This window comes from Montipora foliosa, chromosome 13 (genome assembly GCF_036669935.1).
Source record: "Montipora foliosa isolate CH-2021 chromosome 13, ASM3666993v2, whole genome shotgun sequence".
NCBI classification, from domain to species: Eukaryota; Metazoa; Cnidaria; class Anthozoa; order Scleractinia; family Acroporidae; genus Montipora; species Montipora foliosa.
The window spans coordinates 34,341,488-34,356,634 of NC_090881.1; the positions used below are offsets into that span (position 1 = coordinate 34,341,488).

Here is a 15,147-nt window from a genome sequence, read left to right on the forward strand (position 1 = left end):
GTCTAACCATTTCAGATGAGATTACATTAGACAACACTTTCTGCGTAGTTATTTTCTGACCCTGAGTGTTGGCCAGACTGGGGTTTGGACCTGCGCTCTTCCACACTAAAGCCCGAAACACTTATCTACTCCATTTGCTCTGCAGCAAAACATTGAAGTAGACTCAAGGAAATCTGTCAAAGTCATGTCACAATCATTCAAATTTCCAAAAACTAAAAATTGTTTTCTGAGCAATCCAAAGGGAGCTTCTACAGCAGTGTATCCTTATTTTGCCATGACCTTACACTCACTGCTTTTATCACAATGCAAGTGTCAAGCCAGAGTGATTTGAAAAGCAGAAACTCAAATGAGATAGACGACTTAAACATTTATTTTATTTATTTTTTATAATTTAGTATATTTTTATTAAAGAATTTCTTATGTTAACATTCAAAATAAAAGACACAAAAAAGACACAGCATGCTTACATAGTACAAAAAGATAAATATATAACTAAACACACACAACAGCTATTATAGAAATACACTTACCTAGTATATGGAATACAATGACTTCACTTAAACGTTAATTGCATTTTATAAAAATACATATATTTTAATCTGGTTCAAAACTTGCATAAAAATACAATATTTCTCTTCCTTTGATTGTAGAAAAAATGTTCATCAAAAATTTCATATTAAAAGATGATGACATTTATGACAAGTAGAAGTCTACATGACAAACAGGTGTACAATCAGTCACAGTTTGTAGCTACTCAATTTTGCAACTGAAAGTAACTTAACGTTACAGTTCAGAGACCCAACATTTTGTATCTTAGTAGTTGTCTTTGTCTTCACCAGGGGTGAAGAGAAACCACCAGATGAGTTCTTTCATAGAGAGGCTAATTAGCGATTTTTGACACTAATGAGAAATAGGTATGTTTCAGTCGTCACAGTTTGAAGGAGCGTGAGCGGAATTAATGTGCCAAGCCTCAAAACAAAGATGCCGGTTTGGTACACATATTTTAAAGGAGCAGCAGAAAGTGGTTTTTCTTTGCAAAAAGGAATATTCTGTTTTGTGAGAACATGCTTGCTTGACCAACTGTACAATAGGTTGGGATAATTCTAATATTATCACTACCAACAGGCAGTACCATCAATGGCTTTGTTTGGAGGCAAAGCACATCAATCCTGCTCACTGTAGCTTTGTTAATTAATAAAGTAACATGTACTTTCAATTCCAAACAAGAGTAGCTACAAACTATGACTGATATAACATTACATTGTTAGTTTCATTGACTTTATTGGATACTGTAATACTGGGTTGGTGACTGCCAATGAGAGAAGTATGTTTTCTTATATAGATCTATACATATTTTTTTCAATGTGTGACTGACGATAAACATGACTTGGTATAAATTACCTATGTATAATATATTATTAATGTTGTGTTGTAATTTTTTGAATGTATGTTATGGTGAATATCTTTTTGAAAGCTTTCTTTTCAATAATTATTATTTTACATTGAAACTGATCGTGACTCAGTCATGAGAATGTATTATAGTCCCAATCAATTTTCTTGCAAAAGTCTTTTGTCTTGGAAATCAAAGTTTTCCCCTGTTCTTTGAGAGGTGAATCACATGAACAGATCCTGCATGAAATGCCTCAGAAGAACTGCGTGGAGATGAAATGACTAGGTTATTTGTGGTAGGATTTGGTGCAGGGAGACTGACAAATGTTGATCCAAGGCGTGACCGCTCCTAAAATAAAACAAAACTCTTTAAAACCTTTCACTGACAGTGATGATGATGATGGTAGCTGTATATGCAGCTCGTCACTAAGGCAAACTACAGCAATGACAAAGGATGTTTTGCAAGGTTGAAGCAAAAAGATCACAGAGACACCTCTGGTAGCTGCTATACCGCCTAGGCATGACCTTGAGGCAAAGCTTACAGGATGCTGGTAGGCTGTATGCCCCAATGAAACTCGCACATGAAAGGGGCAGAGATGCATGTTATCCCACTGACAGGTGTGAATTTTGGATCTTGGTCTCAATTGAGGTGTTCTGGGCAAAACGCCATCCGTGAAGGTCTTGTTTAGGGTAGCAAGCGAAGGAATGTAAAAATGTAAATTTACTGTTTTAAATAATTATGGTCTCTCTTACAGCCCCGATTGGTGTCCTTCAGGGGTTTATTTTAAAATTTCCGACAAGCATGCCTGCCCCTTCATAATGCAAAGCCCACCCAGGGCTGTATACTGGTTTTTGCTGAAGGAGAGAGAATATCTGGAGTACCTAGGGAAAAACCCTCAGAGTGGGGTCAAGAATCGACAAGCTAAGCCCAAATGTGACGAGTCTAGAAATCAAACCTAAGACACATTAATCGGAGGCAAGTGCTCTTGCTATTACCCTAGCCTAGATATGCGATCATGGTCTTCAATACATCTTTGTGAGGGCAGGCAACAAGTAGAAATCGTTTCAAAGGTCTGGATATGATACAGATCGACAGCTGTCACACAAGAGTGATCTACATTTTTTAATTTGGCGGACAGGGTTGTCAAGTGGTGCACTTGTTGCAATTTTCATGAACTGTTTACTAGTTTTTTTTTTTTCAAGAGTTGCTCATGTGGGGAAAGAAGAATTTGGGTCATAGATCAAGGTAGGTATAAATGTGAGAGACGTACCTGAAATGATTTCACCATCATGGATGCCTGTAAATGCATTAAAACAATACGTTATCTACTAAAAATCATTATGATCATACCCAATTTTTGATAAAGTCAATCTAAGATCTGTATTCAGGTCGCACAGGAAACCTTGGTATATGCTATTTAAGATCAAGTTGATACATACACTTTTGACAGATGTATTGTTTTGTAAATACCTGTCAAAATGTTTGAAGTCATCTTAATAAATATAAACTGGCAAGCTGTGAATGACCATTAGGATAGCCTGCTCATGTTTTTAACACTCTTTTACTTCATGATTCACACACCAGCTTTCCCATATTAGTTTACGATCATCACCATAACAAAAATAATAGGCTTTTCATAGGCTTTTGCATACAAAGCAGGGCTTATTGTGCCTTTCCTTGAGTAAATCATGGGAACTTTGAAGTCAACTTCTGGTCAGTTATAGACCTTATTCATAAATGGCAGCTGTTTTATTATTCCTTTGTTAATGTGCAAATTAGCCTACCAAGCTTCATTTTAGAGCAAGAATTCTTTTGAATTCACTGTATGGTATAGAGTCTTGGTAGGCTAACTTGCACTTGGACAAAAGAATTATAAATTGACTGCCATTTATGAATAAGGTCTATATACATGTATTGTGTCACTAATCAATAATTTTGCAGGGACAGTTGGTGAATTGAACAAAACAGAAGTCAACAAAGTATATCAAGTCACTCAATCACACTGTATCATGTGGCTCTTTGACAAAAAGCTCCACAGCAATTAACAGCAGCAAACCACAAAACCATTGACTGAAGTAATAATATTGTTGAATAGCATTATCTCGACAGACATGAAAGGGGGAATAAGAGGGTCACAGGCGTTAGCAAGACTGATAAATTAGTACAGGATTTGCAGACCTGCTAAGCTGCCAGTTTCAAATCCCAACCTCGTCACTAGCTGGAATTTTGGTAAATCCCAGGTTAACTTCTCTGCTATTCTTGCAAGGTGCAGCTCACTTGTTCTATTTGCCACCAACCACTGTCTCAGATATAAATCCCTTTAGGGGACTGGCTAAGACATGTTTGTACAGTCTTTAAAATAGTATGCGTCAGTAATCCTATTCAAGTTTTATGGTGATGATTGCAAGACAATCCTTGTTCATTTTGAGTTCACCTTTTCTTCCGGGCATGGGTCAACTTCCAAACAGTTTCTTGTGGCATTACCAGAAGGAAAAGAATTTCCGCCATAGAAGATGAAAAGCCCACCTTCCTCAGCTGAGAAAAACAAAGCAACAGAAATTTAAAACAAAGAATTGTCATCTCATCCTTTACCATCATGGACCAGCATGTGTTTTACGTGGCATGAAAGTGACTGATTTCTGACAGTGAGTGGAAAAGTTTGGTAGAACTCCACATCTCGTCCTTTTCTCTCAGGCACCATCCAAGAATTGAAGACGTGTTCACCTGGCATGACTGTTCTGGGGGTGGGAGGAAGGTGGTGAAGGTAAAATAGCTGAAACAACCCAAACCTTTACAAAAATGCTAACCTTAGGCTTCAACACTATGCTTTAATGTTTAGGTTTAAGGTTAGTATATTTGTAAAGGTTTGGGTTGTTTCAGCTATTTTACCCCTCACCCCCCACCCCTGGAATAGTCATGCCGTGTTCACCTGAGCCTCTTGGATTCCCATTTGGTCATTATTGTGTTGTATGCTCACAGATCAATTATTATTAAATATTGTAGGTACATGTAACATTCCATCCAATGGTTTGTGGTCTTTTACGGTCAAAACATCTAGCTCTAGCTCCAAGAAAAATAGTTAAGAGTCAGAGTTGCATCCATAACTTTCCAACAGTAGGTGACTAGTCTTTTAGTATTTTGGTTGTTAGTTACCTGGTTCTGTAGTTGGGCAAATTATGACCTAATTTGGAGAAATAGATTTTGCACAACTTTAGCCTGCCTATTGCAGGGTTAAATTCAAGTTCATTGATTTTTAGATGAACAAAAATTTAATGGCCACATGAAACCTGTATCAAGGACAAATGAGAAGATGAGGGAGAGGGAAAAAACAGATGAAAGGAGAACCCCTCGCAATCAAATTGCTGCTGTGCAGGTTAGCCTGACAAGGTTGTTTACATCAAATGAAGTCATTATGTAGAGGAAATCGTATGAACTTGCTTGTGCATTTCATAATTTATGGATATGAGTGATGTGTCAAAAGTTCTCAAAATTGCTGCCATTTGCATGTGCCAAAGACGAGTGTAATTTGAGAACTTTCAAAACATCACAAGTGACCGTAAATCACAAAATGCAAGGGCAAGTTCATCCGAATTTTTTTTTATATATATACTCCATCGCTTTGTTTCCATAGCAACTTCTGTATTGCACTCTATAACCTGTTCATGCATTCGGCATTGATGACCAATCAGAAACACAATATTTTATTTTATTGAGTATATAATAAGTTTTTAAACCTGTTGACGTTGGGAGCAGTCTGCAACCTTGCAAAAATTTTGGATTTGTCAGTTTTTTGCTTGAATCTTGACCTGTATTTGATCACTAACAAAATAAGTCTTAATGGTCATGACTCATGAATGCAGTCCTTCAATTCACCTGTATCTATCAACTTCTTGCTGAGTTAAGTAAAAGTTTTGAAAATTTCTATACTTACCTCCGTGTATCTCTTCTGTAAGGTCATTAGTTCTAAATGGCGCAGAAAATAGCAAATCTTTTATGCCATCTTGGTTGATGTCTGTCAAACTTAAGCTCCAACCATATCTAGCAAAACTACGATCACCCTCAAAGACTGCATTGTATTTGATGTCTGTCAGTGCCACATCTTTTCCAAGCCGTAGAACTGTTGTCAGATTTATGATGTAGACAGCGCCTGCTTGGTCAAAATCAATGGGTAGTTCATAGTGCAACATACTACCTTCAATGCCTGCAAAAGCAATTAAGTTAAAAGAACATAATCATGACTTTTGCTTCTTGAATACATGTGGACACAAGCAAAGAAGGTTTCTTGCAACACAGGACTTGCACTGTTTCAGTTAAAAAAAACTTGTCCGTTGATCAGATTTTGGACTAAGTTTTTTGCTATTACTGTTATAATTTCTTTTAATAAACTTAATTGACTACTCTTGAGTGGCAACGGTAAGGTGCGTCGCACTGTAAAATAATAATTTATTATAACTTTGCTTTGTTCCAACCGTTTCACAATTACTTCAAGTTGTTTTGTATATGAAGTGTGGACCCATTTTCCAGAAATAAAATTAGTGTGAATGGTACAGATGTTTGGAGAAAAAAATTGAAATATGAATAAACATTACACTTTTAAGAATCCCCCAGAAGGCTATGTCCATGTATGGATGAGAAATGATCAAATGGTCTGATAAATAAGTTGCAAAATGTCATGTTTCTAGAAGAGGTATTTCAAAATGGAGTTTGGCCATCTATAACCCAGTGACCAGTCAGGCACTCTACGATACCCCTAGTTGGTTGACAAGTAAAATCATCTGGCGTTAGACAGAGTAAAATCTGTTAAGTATCTCTCCCAGGAGTCAATGGGTTAACATGTGAAAAAAATCATCAAAACAAGAAAGAGACAAAACGTCAGTTTTAAGCTATAAATATGGCCCAAAATCTCAGTGCTCCATTGCACAGTACCCACATCACTTATCTCTTACTCTGTGTTGCGGCAGAAACAGCAAGCATTATGTCATTTGCATTTTCTTTATCTGCATTATAAGGATTCCCTACTGCAAGGGCTGTGCCAAGTTTCATGAATGTCTCAGTCCCTGTTATAGTTGCTAACGGCTGAAGTGATTTCAATGGGGAAATCTGGAACACATAAACCTTGCCAACACTCTGTATGTCATCCTTGGAGTAACTACAGTTCTTATAGGCACATAATCTGAGCACAAAGAAACATAAAAACAAGGGCTTAATAATTATGACAATTTGCCAATACTCTGTATGTAATTACAAGGGTTGAGTTTGGAGTCTGTTAATTACAGGGTTGGAATAGAAATGGTCTGCAAATAACCACAAGCAACCCAACCATGGTAATTTGATCATCTAAAAAATTAAGGTGGGTCTATAACACAGGTCACGTTCCACACGTCAAGACTAGAAGTCCCTGCTCCAGTGATGAACAACTAAGCTAAGCGAGACCTGAAACGACATTTTTGTATGGTGATTAGGGCTAGAAGAAACTATTGATGTTGTTTATTTGTCAGTAGCACAGTGATATGTACACTGACCTGTGGAATGCGACTTGTGTTTTAGACCTGCCAACGAAATGAATTTTTAATTTTGAAATCCTAGTGTTATTAATTTTTATATTGTCATTTACTTTATTTACAGATTTACCCTTTCTTTGGGAGTAATGGAAAGAAATGAACACTTAATCCCTTGTTATTGGACTGGTACACACTGTATGTATTTATATTTTTAATAAGAATAAGAATGCTCATTGTGGGCAAGCAAGAACAACAACAATTACTATTAAAAAAATCTTACAGTGCAACATGCATTACCATGACCACCCAACAAACTTTCACATTTGAAATTACGTGTAAATACGTCAACTCAACAACCCTTGTAACAGTGTTCAACTTACAACTGTGCGAACTTTGCAAGGAAGCATGACCGTCAATCAAATTCACACATCCTGATTGGTGGACGTTTTGTAAAAAACTTTGTTAGGTGGCCACAGTAAGGTGCATCGCACTGTAAAATATAACTTTGCTTTGTTCCAACCGTTTCACAATTACTTCATGTTGTTTCATGTATGAAGTGTGGACCCATTTTCCAGAAATAAAATTAGTGTGAATGGTACAGATGTTTGGAGAAAAAAAATTGCCAATGTTTTGTTCATTAAATATATTGTTTTCTGGTGTTCATCTTATTGTCAACATCGTTGCTGCTCAACATGTGATTTCCCAAAACAATAATACATGTATCATTATTGCCAGATATACTGTAAGCTTTCCCAGTACAACTCCATAAATTGACCAATAGGCCAAAACAGGTGGCAAAGGGACATTTCTTTTGCATGTGACTGAACTATTTGGAATAAAAAATATTACAGGTGCTTTAAAATTCGCTTTTTTCACTTTTCACCTATCCCATCATGTAAGTAGTTTTTTTTTTCTTTTTTTCTTGGGGGGGGTGGGGGGGTGGGATTTGCATTAAAACAACGGATATTCAGTTCACCAAATTGCCCCCCCCCCCCCCCCCAAAAAAAAAAAAAAAAAACATGTTGCATTACAAGAATGGGAAAGTAGCGAATGGAACAGTCAATTTTGTGAAAATCTGATGAGAAGAAAGTAGGGAGTACTGAAAAAGATACTCCTGATTTTCTGTTCTGCATTTAACACTGGAAATTCAGCAACCCTTCGAGAGATTCTCCATTTTCTGAGACCTTTTTTCGCCCTTAATGGTAAGGGCTACTTCCAGTGTATTTTGACCGTAATTTACGTGGTATCATGCAAAACAGTTAACAGACAACATAAAATATAATAACAACAAAAACAACAACAATTAACTCAACCAAATTGTAAGGCCTCGATGGTCTGCCTTCCTTATTAAGATTTTGTGCTCAGCACTGTTGTCTTCATTACCTAAAGGTTGGTGCACCAACAAGCAGAAACTGCTGTCCAGTTATGTTAGCCACAGTCAATGAAGAACCAAACCAGCTGTAATTCTGCTCACCAACATGTAACCAATCAGCCTCATGAACAGTAATCTCTGCCCCTGGCTTCCTCTTTGTTTTGGCCAAAAACACAGCCACTGATCCCCTTTGAGGACCCCCCTCAGGTGCATAAGGGGACCCTATGATGAGGTCCTTAAAGCCATCACTATCCACATCGGCCCCCAGAAGAGATGTACCGAGATTGTAATACCTCTCATTGCCATGAATTGTCAAACTTGGTTGCAAGCTAAGTTCTTTCTGTTTTAAGCCATAAAATACATACACTGTTCCCAAATACTGAAGGGCATTGGCACCTGTGAAAAGTAACTTCAGATGTACCATATAGTGTCACCAATTTAGACAGCTACTCACTATGAATTTGCCAGTGCCACGATATGAATGTGGTAGCAGATTATCGGTAGGATGGTCAGAGGGTGACTGTACCATTGCTCCTGAACTCCCCCCACCCCCACCCCCCCCCCCCCCAAAAAAAAAACAACAACAACAACAACTGAATCACGCAGAGACCCTGGTAAAACCATGGAAAGGACTTTAAGGCAGACAATAGTGGAAGCTGCAAATTCATGTATTTAAATTTCTACCAACCAGCCCAACTTGTTACTTGCTTAATAGGAAGGAACAGTGATCAAATTAAGAGGGAAAACCAAGTTTTTTTCCGTTGAGTTCACTTCAAATTGGAGTTGGATTCTGAAAATAAAGATGCACCTGCACAGCCAGTGCAAACCAAATACGACAACTTGAGACAACTTGTTTAACATTTTTGTATTACAGCGCAAGCTAAGGGGCACCAAAAGAGAGATATATGAAAATTTCTACTTCAAACAAGGGATTGGATTGATTGATTCATGTTTTATTAGCATATGTACCACATTCATATGTCCAGAGTTGTTATTAAGGGCAAGGGGCTGGAGTCTCCTCCTCCAGGGTGTTTCAAACCCGCTTACTTTCAGAGTGACAAATAGAGTAAACACTCATAGTCTCTGTTTTCCCCACCTAATTGAAAAGTTATTGACAGCCCTGTGTGTCCCTACAAAATCTTGGTGGTGGCAAAAATTAAACTTACAATTGCAACAATAATACTGGTAGGTGGTTTTCAATCATTTTGCCAGCACTTTCTTAAGGAGATCCCCCCATTCATTGCTTCACGAAGCAAAGAAAATGAAATTTTCAAACCTGTTGAAGGAGCACTAACAGCGAGGTCATCTATGCCATCTCTGTTTAGATCCACCACAGCTAATGCCGTCCCAAACCTACCGTTCTCCACAGTTCCATCGATGATCATGTCGGCATTGGAATCCAAGTTCAAGTCTTTGTCTGGTAATCCACTTTGTGTATTGCTTGTCACAAGGTAAATACGACCGTTTTGGCTGTTTCCAGGGATGCCATAGCCTGGAGCTCCAACCACCAGAGATAAACTTGTACCACTGAAACTGCCATACACCAACGACCTAAGAGAGAAAATTCTAGACTGTGTTTAACCACTTTGTTCAAGGAATAAGCCATTGTCACTTTGAAGGAGTTTGCTGGCATTTCAAGAACTCCTTCTGCTCTGATTCAAATATCATAAGGCACTTTATTGTCCACACTTTGAAATGGCAATGAAATTGACAAGCAAGATGGGTGTTTACAAAACTGTAGCATATACTGAAGTGTTAAAAGTTATGAAAATACATGTTCTGGTGAACACAAGCACAACACGAATTCTGAGTGTTCATTGCACTATGATAAAAGTATCAAAAACTGTAAACTAGCCTCTGGTTTTAAGATGAACCACAATACACTGTACTATAATTCTTTCTTCTAGTAAAATATCTTTTCTTCATACAATCCTATTTGCAAATTAATATCCTTAACCTATTTGAAAAATCTATCCTTCCCCAAATCTACCAAATACCCTAACCCTTCCCATAATCTAGCTGACCAAGACAACCAAAATTCATCACAGGATCCACTAAACTAAAAACAAACAAACTTACCGGTAGTCAAAATCCACCTATTCAAACTTGGACTTACCGGTAATGGGAAAAATTTCTTTCAGTTGCTTTGTGAGGTCATTAATGCAACATGTGATAGACTGCACAGCTGTAGGGAAACAATGATATGACTGTAGAGCGCATAAGTCTCTCTCCCTCCAAAACTTTTTTTTAGCCACGTAATTCCCCTCCAAGATCCACCCTCTTAAAGGTTAACCTTATACATTCCTTTAAATATCAATCTTGCCAATCAAGATGGCCCTGTCTCCCTTAGTTTCATTTTTTATAACCGAAAGCTGTTCAAACTAAGATAAACAACTACTAACCATCCTGCTCTTGCATAAGGCACTGAAGATGAATATTGAACATATGTTGTAGTCATCCCCTCATCAGCTTTATTCTTGTGCACTGTAACTCGAGGATGTGACTTCTGACATTCGAAGCAACTTTTTGACATTCCCTTGATGTCTTTCTTGATCTTTGACTTGAAAGACTTTGAAAATGAAAAGTAACTTCCTCTTTCAGACTGTCTAATATTAATATCTGACAAGTTCACCTTCTTGTGAACACCTGGTCGTAACAGTACAGTGCCAGGATTCTTGAGATTTTCTTTCAGCTGCGTAACAAAGCGGTCAGTCTTGTTGCAGTTGATAAACAATGGACTCTTGGGAATGGTGCATGTTCCTGTTCCATGTTCTAACATATCAATAGTTCTATGCCACAAAATAACAGACCAACCAGCCATATCTGCGACACCACCTGAAAATACAACAATAAAAAATATTAATAAGTCAACTCAAGTAAGTTAAGTCATGTTATGTCACTCTACGTCTGCATCAATGGCAGTCTCCAAGGGGATTTGCAACTGGCATTTACAATGAATGGTAAAATAATTATTAACGTAACAACTGTGTTGCTAAGTGCAGGTTGGGTGCCTGAGACATCCTGGAGCCTCCACTATTGCCAGCCAGCTCCAAAATGGAGATTGCACTGATGGCTGGCAAAACCCAACAAACCAGCCATGAGCCCCCACGCCCGCGAGAAAACAGGCACCCGTCACACTGATAAACAGTGGAGAGTAGAGGGGGGAAGAGAGGGAAAAAACCACTGAATGCTCCACACAAAATGTTCCTGTACAACGTAAAGCGCAAGGAAACAAAAGCATGCGCAAAATTATGACAAAACCACTGACAACAATTGACTGCAGTTGCTCCTAGTTGTTAACTCAGTTAAACTGCATTTAACTTCATTAAAATATCAATAACCTAAAACAACATTAGCGCTATAATTACAAAAATAATACAATGAATAATCTAAGCCTAGACAAAGTATATCATCAGCTTAAAAACATGAGGTGGTGCTTGAGAGTCTTTTCAAAATTGGGGAATGAAGATTCATACATCTTTCAGCTCAAATCATTGTTAATCTGTATCTGAAGGACCCTTGACCATCAGCAGATTTGAACATGGGAATGCCAAGCTGTCTGACGATCATGTACCTCCGAGCAGTTGTTGAACTTACTGCACAAATACTCGGGGGTGAGGCCATTAACACCAGAGTATCCATAATATACACGTAGCAGTTGCTCTTCCTACTGTGGCAAGCATGGTAATGTTGTGGTTTTGGTTTTTAGTTGTCAATAATTATTATCCCCGCAAGTTTGCTGAGAGCATGAAAAAAAATGCAGCCAAGGAAGTCAAATTTAAAATTTGATTTTGTCTTGAAGTGTCCGTGCAGTTAACAGATTTTTTGGGTTTGGTTCCATAACAACCCGCTTTATATTATACATGAAATCAAGAGAGTCAAGCCATGTGAAGCAACTGAGTATTTTGCGAAACCATAGCAGGATTGAAAAGTCATTTAATTATTTGTCATTCCAATGAATGAGTAAATGACAGTCAGATTGGTCTCAGTTTTACTCCTATAAAATAAGCTGATTTTAGTCCTAAATTCTTCATACCCTGGAAATATGTGTGAAAATCCTCCACCAAAAATGGCGACTGCGTTGAAAACTCTGCAACCAGCTTTGCACCAGCAGTTTGTTCCCCAATCCATGCCAGTAGTACAGTGGCTGAACAGATTTCTATTTCTTCCCTTGTAATTTTCTTTTCTCCATAATATTCCAGATATATCTCTTCAAGATCTCTTGATGGTAGATACCTGAAAGATAAATGATAAATTTCGAACATCCAAAGGAATTAGATGTTATTAATTAGACTGTCTTCACTCACACACTCAAAACACAAGAGCCCATACATATCACAACACCAAAAGAGATATAACTACACTGCCTGTTGGCATTAGACAGACTAAAGTACAAGGAGTCAATGGGTTAAAATTCAGCTTGGCAGTGAGACCTAGAGGACACAAACAAAGGAAATGGAATGAACTTGTTTATTCATTTCTATTGTCTGTGCCCTCTAAGCCTCACTATCAAGCTGAATTTTAATAATTATATCAAAAGTGGTCTATTGCTAAAATTGTCCAGGTAAGTGTGAAAATCACTTTTATTGTCATGTAAAACTTACCATTCTTTGAGCCCTGAGGGTAACTGACTTGTGTCACCTTCAAATGAAGCTACCATATCACCGCCAACGTCACCAACTGGATGTGCAGCTGAAAACGAGCCAAAGAAATTGACATCTCCCATAGTGGTCAAGAATCCTTGCGTGATCCCAAGACTGTGCCAGGTTACATCTGCAACTTGATGCGACACAAAACCCAAGGTAAAGGCCACCAGCTTTTCTGTCTCCTGTGAAGTAAAGTAAAATAACAGTTTCTACCAGAAGGTACTCATTCAATTACTGTCGATTGCAAAATGGTGAACTAAGTTTGCTGTAAGTGGAAAAATTTGTATTTACAAAAAGCATGAGCAGTTAAAGGGGTCATCCCATATTGCTTCCTCATTCTGCACCGTCTCTAAAGCCTGGTTTTCATATGATCATCTGGATCGTCCCAATTGCCTGAACATTATTTGAAACGACTGGGGTGATCGGGACAATTACATGGAAACACTACCCAAAAGATCGCTAACAACCCAGGCGACTGAGATGACCCCGATCATCCGGAGAGAACTCATTTCTGCTGAGGTTGTCTCAGTCCTCCAGGTCTTTAGCAATCATCTGGGTAGTCACGGTTTCCATATAATCATCCTGATTGCCCCAGTTGTTTCAATGTTCAGGTGATCGGGACAATCATATGGAAAGCAGGATTAAGGTTGGCCAAAATCCTCACCCCTCAGTTTTTGTTTGTTTGAAGGGCTGAAACTTTTTTCTGCTTCTGTTGTAAAGAATCTGAGCACCTGGTTGCAAAAACCGTGTGAAGTAAGGGATTGTGATTAATACAGGGTTGTGATTAATTCAGTTTTTGAAGTAACGAGGCATGATATAATGTGTTCTTTTGCCTTTTAATGAGGTTCAAATGAGATGCAAGGTGGTTTTCTGCAATCGCACATCTCAATGCAAAAACTGGCCATCATTAAAAGGAGGGCATGTAGATAAAATAAAACATGACCAAAATGAAGCTCAGGATCACACAACAAACCTGGTCCCAGGGCTTCGGATATTTTTTCCTTATATAATTCACAGTGGCATTGAGGAACGGAGCCCAGTGCGTGTCTTCAGAAATGGAATGAAATCTTCCAGAATAGCAAAGGCTGGAATACATGGCATCAGGGTATGGATTTCCAGCGATGAATGCATCTTGGTTTTTAAGGATTATCTCCCTATAATCTGTATTATTCCTTGCATCCTTGAACCAGTTGATAGCTTGATGGCCAATGTCTATATGCGTGCTCATTCCACAGGATAACACTTGCACAGGAAGTAAGCAGAGCAGGTAAAAGGGAAAAGAAAAGAAAAAGTTACGCGGACTGCTTGGAGACGTCGCCATTTTGATAAGTGATACATAAGGAACTAATATTTTGGTAGGTAGTTTATATATGATACCCTATAATGTACCGTTCCTCAAGTCCTCTACCCGTCCTTTCACATCCCTAGCCAGTTCTCGCGCGGATCTCTCGCGCGAGAACCCGAAAAACTTCGGTTTGAATCAAGAAAATCAGGGCATAACTTTGCTTACTTAGGATTATATCACTTTTAATAATCTCCTAATAATCTTATTCAAAAAAATGCTCTTCGTGTGGTTGTTTTTGCTCACCAAAAGTCTATTTCAGCTAGTTAAGACGAGGGAAGGGGGTGGGATACAAGACGTTTAGATTCACCCTCTCAGCCCTCATCCCTTGTTTCCCCTCCTAAACAAGATGCTTTTCTTAGTCGTTTTGTTAGGATAACTGAAAATCATAGCCCCGCGCAGGATGCGAACGCCGTAACACCGTTTGGATGGTCTGTCCATTGAGCTACAGCTACAAGACCTCGCGGAGAACTGTCCCACTTATCCACGTTCTTCATAGACAAACTACAATGTGATACTTGTCAAACTGGAAATACTAACTATTGGTAGTTTGAGGAATGGGAGGAAGGCTTCTTGTAGTTCAAGAGACCGGAACTCCGATTTCGCCCGTTGCTAAGCAACTCGCGTTTGAGACTACCGAAGAAAATTTTATTGGGGGCTGGGAAGGCGGGTGAAAAAAATCAGGGGATATGTCATTCCCATTTTGAGTGGTTTTTGAGTTTTTCTTGTCATGAAGTCAACTTGCAGAAATATACTCAAACAGTTTTCAGATCAGCGTGGTCCAGTTGTCAAGGTGTTCGGTACAATGCAGTTTCCGCCAGGATTAATTGCCTTTGACCTTTGGCGGGATTTGTTAATAGCGGTAACGCATTCAACTTTACCTTGAAGTTTAGGTT

General features: G+C 38.4%; 1 protein-coding gene and 1 long non-coding RNA gene across 2 annotated transcripts; one reads left to right on the plus strand and one right to left on the minus strand.

Annotated features, from left to right (window-relative positions):
• Positions 1–360: 360 nt before the first annotated feature.
• Positions 361–14,258, minus strand: LOC137982791 (phosphatidylinositol-glycan-specific phospholipase D-like). The gene is made up of 11 exons (XM_068829945.1): positions 13,883–14,258; positions 12,868–13,091; positions 12,300–12,499; positions 10,666–11,098; positions 9,540–9,814; positions 8,275–8,659; positions 6,337–6,563; positions 5,322–5,591; positions 3,825–3,925; positions 2,661–2,687; positions 361–1,738 (listed from the first exon to the last, which is right to left on the minus strand). Exons 1-11 carry the CDS (start codon positions 14,228–14,230, stop codon positions 1,583–1,585), a joined length of 2,646 nt encoding a protein of 881 aa, XP_068686046.1. The 5' UTR covers positions 14,231–14,258; the 3' UTR covers positions 361–1,582.
• Positions 3,899–7,758, plus strand: LOC137982792 (uncharacterized). The gene is made up of 3 exons (XR_011118823.1): positions 3,899–4,035; positions 4,648–4,763; positions 7,016–7,758. It is a non-coding gene; the product is annotated as an uncharacterized lncRNA (long non-coding RNA).
• Positions 14,259–15,147: the final 889 nt, after the last annotated feature.